Source organism: Aotus nancymaae, unplaced genomic scaffold (genome assembly GCF_030222135.1).
Source record: "Aotus nancymaae isolate 86718 unplaced genomic scaffold, 86718_ANA_hifiasm-v0.15.2.pri h1tg000089l, whole genome shotgun sequence".
Taxonomy (NCBI): Eukaryota; Metazoa; Chordata; class Mammalia; order Primates; family Aotidae; genus Aotus; species Aotus nancymaae.
In genome coordinates, this window is record NW_026988504.1 from 5,144,810 (window position 1) to 5,158,252 (window position 13,443).

Genomic DNA, 13,443 nt, shown 5'->3' on the forward strand with positions numbered 1-13,443 from the left:
GGCCACGTTTTGCTCTCTCCCAACAGCCTTACCTGTCTAGAAGAATTCAAGTTTTGCATGCCCAGCCCGGAGGCAATCCCACCCAGGGCCTGACTGGGGAGTGCACTGTGTGAAAGGGGGAGCTTCAGGCTTGGGGAAGGCAAGAACGGTGAAGGCGTGGGCTCTTCCACGAGACCGCCATCCTGATTGGAGAAAGAAAGGGTGAGCTGTGTGCAGTGTCCATTAGCAGACAAAGCACCAAACAGTTTCCCAAAGAAATAGAGGAGGCATGGATGGAGAAATAATTAACAGATCAAAAAAGTGTGGATAAGGGAATGGAGAACATGGGCAAAAGGAAGAGGGGAAAAAGAAAAAGAGAAATAGGATTAAGATGCTGTTTTCAGTTTAAAAGTATTTTACAAACACATATATTAGCTGCTACTATTCTAACTCCTGCCTGGGGTAGGAGCATGGAGGAAGGATGGAGGCACTGGCAAGTCTCATATGGCAAGCACTTTACAAACATTTTCAAATAGATTCTTTTTGAGAAGTTATTATCAAAGCTCTAGGAATACATTAGGTTGAATTCTAGGACATTTTTTTTTAACCTACAAGCACAGCAGTTTCATAGGGTGTAATCTAAGAAGACGGTGACTTACAAAAGTAAGTTATAAAACAGAACCTTACTAATTTTTTTATTTTTTTACATCTATTGAGGTCATGTTATGTGCCGGGTCTTTTGCAAATTTATGTCATCTAACACCACCACCAGCCTATGCATTATTCCATATCTTAAATATCAGGGTCCCAATTTAGGGTTGCCAGATTTAGCAAATAAAAATACATGATGCTGGGTTACACTGGAATTTCAGATGAGCAAGTAATTTTTTAGTATAAGCCACCTGCCTCAGCCTCCCAAAGTGCTGGGATGACAGGTGTGAGTCACTGCGCCTGGCCTCTTTTCACTTTTTTTTTTTTTTAATGTGTCTTTCCTTGCTTCAATTTTATTTTCAAGGCTCAACATTTGCACTGAATTTAGTTCAATGCCTTTCCTCGCTTTGTAGTCACACTAATCTGGAGTGGGGACATCATTACATGACAACACTGGGGACTGAGCTGTGCCTGGACTTGTTAAACATCCAGGGAGTTTTCCACAGACGACTGCTGTGGTCACTCATGTGGCCAACTGACAAGGGCCAGCCAGAGATGGGTGCTTAAGCCTCATCACTTCCAATCCCTTTTCCTGAGGATAAATAGGTAACACATCATTTCCAAACAGAAGATCTGTTTTTAAAATGAGAGAGCAAAATAGAAATTTGATGACCCTTGCCCACTGGACAAACTGAAGCAGATAACCAGACAAGTTCACACAATAAAAATGAAAATCAGTTTTCAATCCATGTTTTCCATTCTCAGTAACATCATATGAAATACAACATTCCCTTCTTTGAGTTAAACATTCATAATGTTAGAAAAAAAGGGATAAAAGTCACTTAAGTATTACAGTCCAGCAAGTTTTTAATCTGGCTTGCATTAAGGACACAGTTGAAATGAAAAAAATCCTCTTATAAAAAAGTAAACAAAAAAACACCTAAATTTATACCTTGTCAAGAAAGGTGGGGCGGTCCACGGAAGACTCTTTGGAGATTGGCGGGCGGCAGCCGAGGGGCTTGGCGGCCATTCCATTATGGTCGGTCACTCCCAGCCCACGCTTGTCCACGTCCACCTTCTTTTCCAGCAGAGCGCCTGGAGCACAACAAACAGAAGCAACGCTGAAAACAAAACGAGTGCTGAGCACAAGACAGGCACCAGCTAAGGCCTCAAGGAGGGATGAAGACCCTCCACCACCCCTTCAAATACAGGGAAGCCAGGGGCAGAGAGAGCCCTTAGCTTTGCTAGGGCAGACCCAACAAGGGCTGACAAAGATTCACAGGGAGGGGATGGAGGCTGACCCCCTACATCCTTCCATGGCTCCTGCAATCTGTGATCTGGCCCTGCTGTCCTCGGCCCTCTCCACAGCAGCCACAGCAGCCACACCAGCCACTGCTGGCCCTCAGGGGCTCAGTTTGTCCTCTCCCCGGGATGTTCCCCTCCCTGAGTTTTCTATGTGGCTTGCTTCCTCATTTCACGTGGGCTCCATGGTGGCTTTCTTGCAGGGGCCTCCTGATGATTCTGTCTGCACCAGCTTCTCTCCTACTGCATGGCCAGGCCTTTCCATTCAATGAGTCCTGATATCTGCAAGGACTCCTCCAGATGTTGGGGATATAATACTGTGCAAAACAGACATTGTTTCTGTTCTCATGGCTCTTTTTTGTTTAGCCCATAGTAACTCTCCTACTTCGGTTCTAGGGAGTGAGACATCACTGCCTGCAGCACATGCTGCTCTGCCCCACCTGGCAGTTTGCACCACACGTCGCACGTGAATGATTAGACAGTGTGCAATCTACTCTCATTACTCACGAATTTTGTACTTGTAAAACTGGCCTGCTTGCTAAAATTTGTAACCCCCAAATCAATATCTGTGGCACTTTTGTGGCTATTTGTGGACAGACTGGCAAAAATTTTGAGTTACCCAACATTCGTGTTCCCAGCTCAGGTCTAGCTTCAGATCTCACATTGTAAAGAAGTGTCCGTTTTGTGGTCCATCTACTGTCATCCTTTTTATGCTTCTGTGCTTTCTGTAGTGATTCTAGTGTTTAAAATGGTCCCCCATTGTGGTGCTGAGGTACCATCTCATGTTTCTAGGCTCAAAAAGGCAGTAATGTGCCTTATGGAGAAAACATGTGTGTCACGTAAGTTTCATGTAGGCATGAGTTAAAAAGCACTGTTGGCTCTGAGTTCAATGATCATGAATCATTGATAAGGTACATCCAGAAAAAGGAAGAGAAATTCACTGACCTGTATGTGAGGCTGCTCAGAAAGTACTCAAGTAACAGCTGGGCATGTAATAGAGCTATGAAAAAGAGGCTACATTTGTGGATTCATGAGATAATGACTGATAAGTATAGTGGATGGCATTGTTATGAGTCTGAAAGCCAAACAAATTTATAGTCACATTATCCAGGGTCAGAAAAATGTTACACCCTTCTTGGCTAATGTTTTAGTATTAACAAATATGGCACATAATTACTTGTGAGAGAAAAAAATATATAATATTATATATATGTGTGTGTGCGTGCGTGTGTGTGTGTGTGTGTGTGTGTGTGTGTATATATATATATATATATATATATTTTTTTCCTCTCAGAGACAGAGTCTCACTCTGTCACCCAGGCTGGAGGTGCAGTGGTGTGATCTTGGCTCATCACAACCTCCACCTCCCAAGTTCAAGTGATTCTCCTGCCTCAGCCTCTGGAGTAGCTGGGTTTAGAGGTGCCCACCACCATGTCTGACTAATTTCTTTTGTATTTTTAGTAGAGACAGAATTTCACCGTCTTGGCCAGGCTGGTCTCAAACTCCTGACGTCTGGTGATTTGCCCACCTTGGTCTCCCAAAGTGCTGGGATTTACAGGCGTTAGCCACCGCGCCCAGCCGAGAAATATATATTAACGTTAAATAAGGTGTTTTGAAATAAAAAAAAAACATAAAACAAGGTTATATATTGATTGGGGAATGACGTGAGCAGAGGCTCATAGGAAGCTGACCCTATATGTCTCCTAGGAGCACTGGTTCAGTATTTGTCAATTCAGTGTTTGTGGTGACTTTATAGACTATAACTACCAAGAAAATAAGAATCAACTATATTTAAATATAAATATTTAACATTATTATTACTTTTAAAGCAGCTCCAGAACTAGGGTTGCTTGTTCCTTGACAGAAAATCTCATTTCTCAGTAAGTCAGTGCTCAGCCAGCAAGGTGATGCTTCTGCTGGCCCCGAGGCAAGCCTACTCTGGGGCAAGGCATGAGGAACGCACTCAGTGTCCACTCAAGTCTGGTGTGTGGTTCCAGTGTCTCTCAGAGTATCACTATCACTTCCCCTCAAAACAGACGGGAACATATGAAAACAAGCCACCATGCCTCAAATATGGCATTGGCCATTTGTCTCCAAAGTCTGTTAGTCCCAAGAGACTCACTCTGTGGCTCCAGCCTGTTGTGTGGCTGCTCCTTCACCATGGCCTGGTCCTGTCTACCAGGACATCTTCAACCATTAAACCATGACTACAGTAAAATGCTTCTGGAAAGTAAAACTTCACATCTGGGTACCTTTTTAAAAGGTATGTTGTATAACTTACTCATGGCTTGATCAAGATTCATATTGTTACTCTTCAAGGCCTCCTCAGCTGGTTCTCTCTGTGTAGGAAAACAGAGTTTTCTTTAGTGCACATTAATTAACAAAAGGAAAGTTTATAAATAGTTTAATCACTATCTACTTAAAGACACAGTTATTAGGTTTGGAACTGGAAATACATTTCTTCACTGTTGAGGTTAAGAGACAATGTCTTTTGAATTAAAAAATACTTGTAACAATAAAATGTACTGACTTGATTTTCAGAGTAAAGAACTTGTATTTAACACTTTGGAAACAAAATGCAGGGTGACAGTAAACCTTGTAAGTGCTCCTGAAGTCATTTTTGTTTTTTAAAAAAATGTAACTATCAGTATTATTTTTGTAGAGATAGGCTCCATCTCCACGCCTCTCTCTAGTGCCAGCAACTGTGACAGTCACTGTCAGAGTGCAGAGCTTCATTTTGTACTGCATCAACTCTATCATTATCAACTTTTTTCTAAGAAACAGAAAAACAAAACAAGTAGATTCGTTCTGATAATTTATGACCAGAACATAGTAGAAATCTCAGTGGATGACTGAAGACACCAGGGTGCCATGATAACTGAGACAGTATACATCAAGACACCCTGAGGCCACGGTCAACCTCTTGCCCTCTCACACAGGCAGAGCCTGGCCCACTAACACAATGCCCTACTCAATGCAGAGGGCCTGTGCCCAGTGTGAAGGATGGGGTCCCTCCTCTACATGGAGGCCATTCTGGACACATTCTTTAAGGGACATCCACAGTAATTGAAAGACAAACACTCATTTGAATAAGGATTTTGAAAGAAGGCACATGAAGGGAATATATGCTGAATATGGGTGACATCCCTTGCCATCTTAACTGCTACCCAGTCTCAGGAACTGAACAGACTGTGATATTTTCAGGAGAATGCCCTGCAATATGAATTATCCCTACATATGATCAGAATCTTGGGAACTAAGTAGGTCTGGTTAGGATACTTTTTTTGGATACAAAACCTTAGTACTTCATACCAAGTTTTCTCTTGTGATCTTTATCAATATATTATATACACTAATGAAATTCACTTTTAATTAAAAATTAAAAGAAAATATAAAACACAACCAATGAAAATTAAAAATCACACAGCAATTTATGGCTGGGCATAGTGACTCATGCCTGTAATCCCAGCACTTTGGGAGGCTGAGGTGGGCAGATTGCTTGAGCCCAGGAGTTCAAGACCAGCCTGGCCAATATGGTGAAACCTCGTCTCTACCAAAAGTACAAAAATTAGCCGAGCATGGTGGTGCATGCCTGTGCGCTAGCTACTTCGGTGGCTGAGATAGGAGGACTGCTTGAGCCCAATCATGCCACTGTACTCCAGCCTAGGTGCCAGAGCAAGACCCTATCTCAAAACCAAAAAACAACAAACAGCATTTTCTATTCTAGGAAAAGGCTCTTACACCTTTCTTGATGGAAGTTATGTGGGTTCTTTGCTGTGGTACAAAGTAATGATCCCTAACCCAAACTACCCAGGTATAAGGGAGATTTAAGAGTTAGATGATGTCAAAAAACAAACAAACAAAAAAACAAACAAAAAAGAGTTAGATGATGTCAGTATCTCATTCCTCAAATGCTCTTGATGTCTTTTATCACATATAACAAATATGGAGAGGAAACTATCAGGGAATTTCATTTTGGGAAGCATGGTAGGAGTAAACTAAGACGCCAGTTACCGGGAAGCCCATATCTGTGAGTTGTTTGATCAGCCGGCTCATGATCCAGGCCTCATCCTGCTTGCCAGACGTCTTCATGCCCTGTAAAAAAGTGTGGGAAAGGGGAAAGTCCATGAGCTACATTTTAATGCATTTCTTCCAGAAACGGGAGACAAGGTCATTTAAAAGTCACCGAATATTTTTGTATTAATGTTGAATAATGCTGTATTCCAGAAACTCCCTAACAGTATTTCATGGCTTCTACTATGGAAAGCCTCAAGGTACATTTGCAGGTTGGTATATATGTGCAATTTATGAACTTAAAAAAAAGCAGGATATTTTTCTTTCCCAGATAATTTAGTTCATCACAAATATACATTACTTTTATTGTCCAATAATCCTAAGTGCTCCCTTGAACACAGCCCTACGTGTTCACTAAAATTTACAGTTTTTGTCCTTTTCTAAGCTTTATTCTGAAAAATGATAAAATGAGGGGTTTATTCCAATGAATAAAGTGGCAACAAGAAGGAAGAAAAAACCTGTTAATTTTATTAACTATTTGTTCCTTGTAGCTCATAAGGTAGAGAAAAGGAGTAAGTAGGAAAATGTCAGTGAAGGAGACGACGAGGAAAAAGGTCAGCTACGGAAAGAGCAGTGGGGGTGGGGAGGGCACGGCCCCACAGAGAAGCCAGGAGGCTTCTCAATAACTTCCCTCTGAGCCTACAAATGCAAAGGTTCTAATGAAGCATTACTCCAATATAAAAAAAAACTCCTTCTAAAGATATTCTTCATAGTACTTTCCAAAATTGAGCCTGCCATAGCTATATAATGGAGCACATAAAGCTCTATAAACAAACAGGCTTTCTTTCCTCAAGGAACTAGCTTATTTTGGGGTATTTTAATCATTACTACGCTGACAGAGCCAGATTAGCCAAGATTTTAATTTACCAATTTGGTATTTCTGGTCCCAATTATTAACTGGATTATCTGCCAGCCCAACTATCAAAAGGATTCTTTTGGATGTCCGTAATCACTTCTACTCCTCATGGGCAGAGAGCCCTGATTTTAGTTTCTGGGTTCTGCTGATGGTTAACTGAATGCTTTTTAAACTAATTTTTTTTGACCATGAATACATTCACATGATTCAAAAGTATAAACAAGGTATAAAGAAAGTTTTCATCTCATGCCACCCAAACTGCTTAGTTCCTGTTCTCTCCAAGAGGAAACTACTCATAGCAGTTTCTTATTTGCCCTTCCAGAGAATTTAGAACATTCTATAGAGGCTGATACACTATGTGTGCATGCATGCGTGCGCGCGCGCGCGCACACACACACACTTGTTTTCTTCCTCTTACCCCACAAAATTGGGTGTGGGTTAGATATGTATTTCTGCATCTTTTAACAATGTACTTTAGTGATCTCTCCATATCAATACATATACAGAATTTCCTTTTAAACAGTTTTCCATAATGCATAAGTAGTGTAATTAACTGGTTACTCCATCAATGTACGTTTAAACTATTTTTATCTTTTTACTACAAAAATGCTGCAATACGAAATTATATAAATGCCACAAAGTGAGACACTGTCTCTACAGAAAAAATAAAAAATAAAATTAGTTGGGCACAGTGGCATGTAACTGTAGTCCCAGCTACTCGGGAGGCTGAGGCAGGAAGACAGTTTGGAGTTCAACGTTGTACTCCAGCCTAGGTGACACAGCAAGACAGTCTCTAAACAATTTTTTAAAAATAAAATAATAAACATGTTGGCTTTCGGCGGGTCTGAGAGATGAAAAATGGCAGGCATCTCTGAACGCTGTTTGAAACTGAACTGCCTTCCTGTGAGTCTCTGTGTCTAGCAGCCATCAGTGCTCCTTTTCTGTGGACCATCTACTGTTCACATTCTGTGCTCCTTTTTCTACTGGGTTTCTGGCTGATTTTTTTTTTTTAAATCAGTTTCTAGGACTTTATGTATCAGAGAGATTGGCCCTCTCCATGATATGAGTTATAAACGTTTTTCCAGTTTGCTATTTTTCTTTTGATTTTGATTATGGTATTTTCTGTCATGTGCAGTTTTTATATTTCTGTATTTGTGTCTATTGACAAAAAATTTTATTTTATGGCTTTTAGATTTTGGTCATTCATATGCCTCTCTGACTCCAAAATTGTTTTTAATGTCTTTCACATTTTAATATTTTTAATATTTAAATTTATGATCTACTTGAAATTCAGTCATGCTGAATATGTGACTGAAATGGGCAGTCATCTAGAAAAAACACATACACATCTCCTGTATCTCATGTTTATATGAGATACGTATCTCAGTCTTTTCTAGATGACTGTCCATTTGTGTCTTTTTTTTTTTGAGATGGAGTGCAGTGAGGTGATCTTGGCTCACTGCAGCTGCAACCTCTGCCTCCCAGGTTTAAGTGATTCTCTTACCTCAGCCTCCCCAGTAGCTGAGATTACAGGTGCCCACCACCACACCTGGCTAATTTCTGTATTTTTAGTAGAGATGGGGTTTCACCATGTTGGCCAGGCTGGACTGAACTCCTGACCTCAAGTGATGTACCCACTTTGGTCTCCCAAAGTGCTGGGATTACAGGCATGAGCCACTGCACCTGGCCTGCCCATTTGTTTTAAGACTTCTTAACCATCTATCTCAAACTCTTTGGTCTCAGGACCCTATAATACTCTCTGAATATCCCAAAGAACTTTTGTTTATATGAGTTGTATCTATTGCTATTTACTGTATTAGAAATTAAAACTGAGAAAATTTAGAAATATTAATTTTGTTTAAAAATAAAGCCATTGCACATTAACATAACATTTAAAAATAAACAGTAATTAATTTTTCATGAAAAGAGTGGTACTGTTTTGTCTTCTGGCAAATCTCTATGTCTCACTTAAAAGAAAATGGCTGGATTTTCATATCTGTTTCTGCGGATTCTCTGCTATAATAAAGATCTCTGTACACCTCCACCCTATACTGGAGACAGATCTCAAATGAAAAAGACAGTCTTAGTACTGGCATGCTAATAACTGTGACCTTGCTTACTCCCCTGAAAGGGTCGCTGGGCCCGGAGACTACTCTGAGAAACTCAGGTCTACCTTTTCATCTGATTCACTGGATACTGAATGTGTCTGAAGTACCTTTGGCTTTCAGGGCATATCATCTTTAAGAGTGTTGCATTTACCTTTTGAAGTCCTTTTTTGGGGGCGTTCCCCCAGGAGCTGCAGGAGGAGGTGCTTTCTTGGGAAGCAGCATTATTCCACACGTCTCCTTCTTCATCCTCCCACTGGCTGGTACTGAGGTTCAGTTCATCCCCACCACTGCCCCAGCCCTCTTGCATAGATTTTGAAGCTAGAAAAAGAGGAAACATGAACTTACCAATTTCATGTCCCTAACACGGACAATGCTTCCACTATAACATATAATTTAGGGGAGGTGGGACAAATGAGATGTAATCTACCTTTTTACGCCTTTTCTCCCAGATCTAAGAAATGAATTTCTCCTGCTAGATATGTAAATAAACATGTATATGTATATAATTTTTCCTTCAAACACCAGCTATTTGTACCCTGTGCTGTTCTAAACATCCTTGACCAACTATAGATCATTCTAAAACATAAACATGCTAAAAACAAATCCTGGGGCTAGCAGGGAAGGTGGCAATCTCTACATGGTATGAAAAGGCTACAGAAATGTAGATTCCTAAAAAATTTGATTGTCCTGTGTGGTTTTAAAAATTTGTGCTTTTTTTCTATTTTTGAAACACGGTCTTGCTCTGTTGCCTAGAGTACAGTAGTGCAATCATAGCATCCTGCAACCTTGAACTCTTGATCAAGTGATCCTCCTGCCGCAGCCTCTCGAGTAGCTAGAACTATAGACATGTGCCACCACATCTAGCTAATTTCTTTTTAATAGAGATGGTGTCTCACTATGTTGCCCAGGCACGTCTCAAACTCCTGGGCTCAAGTGGTCCTCCTGCCTTGGCAGCCCAAAGTGTTCGGATTACAGGCATGAGCCATCACAAGTGGCAGGAAAATTTGTATATGGGATGCTTCACGAATCTGCATCTCATCCTTGCACAGGAGCCATGCTAATCTTCTCTGTATTGTTCCAATATTAGTACATGTGCTGCTGAAATGAACACCTCTGTCTGATTCTTAATCACTGCTTGATCCAAACCTGTGAGCATTATGTCACACAGACCAGTGCTTCTCAAACTTGCCCACTTGTGATAGTCAGTTGGAACATGTGAAATGGAGCAAGCCTGAGGTCAGGCCTGGCAGGCTGCACTTCTCCCAAGCTCGCAGGAGATACTGACAAACTAGCAGGATGGAGGCCTTCGGCAGATGGAGCTACAAATTAACTACTGAACTTCAACTGCTGATGTTTTTTCCTCCTTTCTTAAAACACAATGTGATTTTCGATATCAAAATTACCCCAAATTTTCACTTCTTTGAAGAATATGAAGAAGGGGAAACACTAGGTAACAGTGCAGTTAGCTGCGTCTTTAATGAAGATACAAGGCTGATAAACATACAGAATAGGCACATAACTGTGCCTCCCAGGACAAATTCTGAAAATAGAATACACTACCTCAAAACAGCACATTAATCTAAATACTCAGAAATTGCCTTATCTTTTAGGTTTGTAACAAAAAGTAATATAAATGGAATAAATACCTTGAGCATAGTGGTGGCTGTATCGAACATACTACCAGTTTTAGCAAAACAACAAAATAAAAAACCGATAAAGTTAAATTTTAAGATGTTCAGAAAAGATGAAGCTTCTGCAGTTATGTGAACAATTTTTTTTTGAGATGGAGTCTCTCTGTCGCCCAGGCTGAAGTGCAGTGGCACAAACTTGGCTCACTGCAACCTCTGCCTCCCGGGTTCAAGCAATTCTTCTGCCTCAGCCTCCTGAGTAGCTGGGATTACAGGTACCTGTCACCATGACCGGCTAATTTTTGTATTTTTAGTAGAGACGAGGTTTCACCACGTTGGCCAGGCTGGTTTCAGGTGATCCACCCGCCTTGGCCTCCCAAAGTGCTGAGACTACAGGCATGAGCCACCGTGCCCAGCCAGAATTAAATGGGAGGAAAATGTACAGTTTTTTCCTTTTTTCAAGTTGTTTATGCTTAAGCATAACAACATGAAAATAAACATGGTAAATTCCACCCAAAGTGGAATTCTGTTGACAAGATGAAAGAAGGGCAAGATGGCAAGATGCGTTAGATTGCCGTGAAGTAATACATATTTTCAAAACTAATCTCAAGAAGAAAAGATGACATGCTTTATCTATCTTGCTCAGTGAAGCAGGTTTAAATTACTCAATGTGGCAGGCACAAGACTGCTGCTGAAGTAGTGTGGGCATTACTAGGAGAATCAAACATAATGCTGGGTTGCTTTGACTCTTCCATTTATTTGCATTATTAAAAAAGGAGGGCATGGACATCTCTTAAAAGCGCCTTTGTGTTCACATATCAGACATGGCAAATATTTTATAATCTTGGCTTTTTGTTCAAGAGATGGGGTCTTGCTTTATTGCTCTGGCTGGATGCAATGATACAATCATGGCTTAACCTCCTGGGCTCAAGCTATCCTCCTACCACAGCCTCCCAAGTAGCTGGGATTACAGGCATGTGCCACCATGCCCTGCTAATTTTTCAATTTTTTTGTAGTGACAAAGTCTTACTATGCTGCCCAGGTTGGTCTTGAACTCCTGGGGTCAAGTGATCCTCCTGCCCTGGCCTCCCAAAGTGCTGGGATTACAGGTGTGAAGCACTGTGTTTGGCCAAGATTCTTGGTTTCTGGTTAATCTTAAAGTATAAAAATTATGAGGAAAGTATCCTAAAACTCTAATTTTTAAAATGCAACACTTTGAGAGTCATTTCTAAATTGCCAGATCAGGGCAAGCAAGATGCTAGGCTTACCTGGTTTGCACAGGGCCGAGGCAGCAACAGGTGCGCCAGCTCTTCCAAATGCCATTGGTGGCTCGGCAGGGTGATCTCCCCACCCGCTGCCACTGCTGGGTGGCTTCCCCCATGCTGCTGTGCCATTGTCCACCAGGGTAGAAGGAGAGGATGGTTCTCCCCAAGAGTGTTCAGTCTTTGAGTGAACATTAGGCATTTCTCCCCAGCCTGATGAAACTGAAAAAGGTTCCAAGGGGTACAGAAAATCATAAAAGTGCATCAGAGAAAAGTACAAATGTAATTCAGTTTTCAATTTCAACATAATTTCAAGATAATCTATCCTTAGAATAGCCTTTAATAGAAAATTTAAAGGAGGCAAATGTATTACATGTAATCAGATTTGTTTAGCTTTGTATTTTAAAATTCGTATTTATTTTTGTAAATATATAAACAAAGTGAGATGGGGTCTCATTGTGTTGCCCAGGCTGGCCTCAACTCCTGGGGCATGCCACTGCACATAGATTGTTTAGCTTATTAAAACTGGTCGGACACAGTGGCTCATGCCTGTAATCCCAGCACTCTGGGAGGCTGAAGCAGGCGGATTACCTGAGGTCAGGAGTTCGAGACCAGCCTGGCCAACATGGTGAAACCCCATCACTACTAAAAATACAAAAATTTAGCCAGGTGCAGTGGTGCACACCTCTAGTCCCAGCTACTCAGGAGGCTGAGGCAGAAGAATCTCTTGAACCTGGGAGGCAGAGGTTGCAGTGAGCCAAGACTGTGCCACTGTACTCCAGCCTGGGCGACAGAGCAAGAATCTGTCTCAAAAAATATAAAATAAAAAATGGTCATTTTCTAACTCCTGACCTCTACCCATTTACAACTTTAAAAGTCCATTAAAAATTAAAGTCTATTTAATTCGCAGCATTTGCAACACAGTAGGGTTTAAAAGAATAGTTTAAAACTATGGTTAAGTAGCTTGTTTACTTCTTGTATTGTTAAGTAATGACATAAAAGAAATGATATGTTACATGATTCTAAGAAAAATTTATGAGTTGCAAATATATACTGAAATATTATTCTTATCTTTTGACCACTGTAGACACAGATCACCTTATCTGAGCAAAGAAATGAGAAAACAGCAGATTAAACACATAAAGGTAAAGTAATAACTGGAAAATGCAGATAGTTCCCATGGTACCACCCACAAGCTGAGAGAGATCAGAGGTGTCTGTCTTAAGAGAGTTAAATTATGGATCAGAGTAATCCCTGCAGGCACTCTGGGAGGGATTTTCAGAAACCCTTTCATTCCTTTGCCAAGTCCTGCTGCAACGGCATCCTCAGGGATTGGTCCCTTGTGGAAACAGGTTACAGATGCACATAGAAGCCTGTGGCATTACAGGTGACCCTTGACAACATGGGTGTGAACTTCAGTGATCCACTTAGACACAGGTTTTCTTCTACCTCCACCACCTCGGTGATAGCAAGACCAAGCCCTCCCCTTCCTCCTCAACATGAAGATCATGAAGATGATGAGAATGAAGACCTTTATGATGATCTACTTCCACCTAATGAATAGTAAATATACTTCCCTTCCT

General features: G+C 41.0%; 1 protein-coding gene and 1 non-coding gene across 13 annotated transcripts in view; both read right to left on the bottom strand.

Moving 5' to 3' along the window:
- Positions 1 to 13,443, bottom strand: part of TNRC6C (trinucleotide repeat containing adaptor 6C) — a 139,148-nt gene that overhangs the window by 29,171 nt on the left and 96,534 nt on the right. For 7 of the 12 annotated variants that reach the window (XM_064369392.1, XM_012453620.3, XM_012453619.3 and 4 more), the window contains exons 6-11: positions 11,867 to 12,082; positions 9,122 to 9,288; positions 5,947 to 6,027; positions 4,214 to 4,271; positions 1,583 to 1,725; positions 33 to 206 (exon numbers count right to left, since the gene is read on the bottom strand). In XM_064369392.1, the coding sequence (XP_064225462.1) occupies positions 33 to 206; positions 1,583 to 1,725; positions 4,214 to 4,271; positions 5,947 to 6,027; positions 9,122 to 9,288; positions 11,867 to 12,082 (839 nt within the window). The remainder of the gene's footprint in view (positions 1 to 32; positions 207 to 1,582; positions 1,726 to 4,213; positions 4,272 to 5,946; positions 6,028 to 9,121; positions 9,289 to 11,866; positions 12,083 to 13,443) is intronic. The other 5 variants (XM_064369393.1, XM_012453617.3, XM_012453621.3 and 2 more) reach the window with 2 other exon arrangements.
- LOC135271772 (U6 spliceosomal RNA) lies at positions 9,975 to 10,081 on the bottom strand. Its single transcript, XR_010339900.1, has one exon. It is a non-coding gene; the product is annotated as a U6 spliceosomal RNA (small nuclear RNA).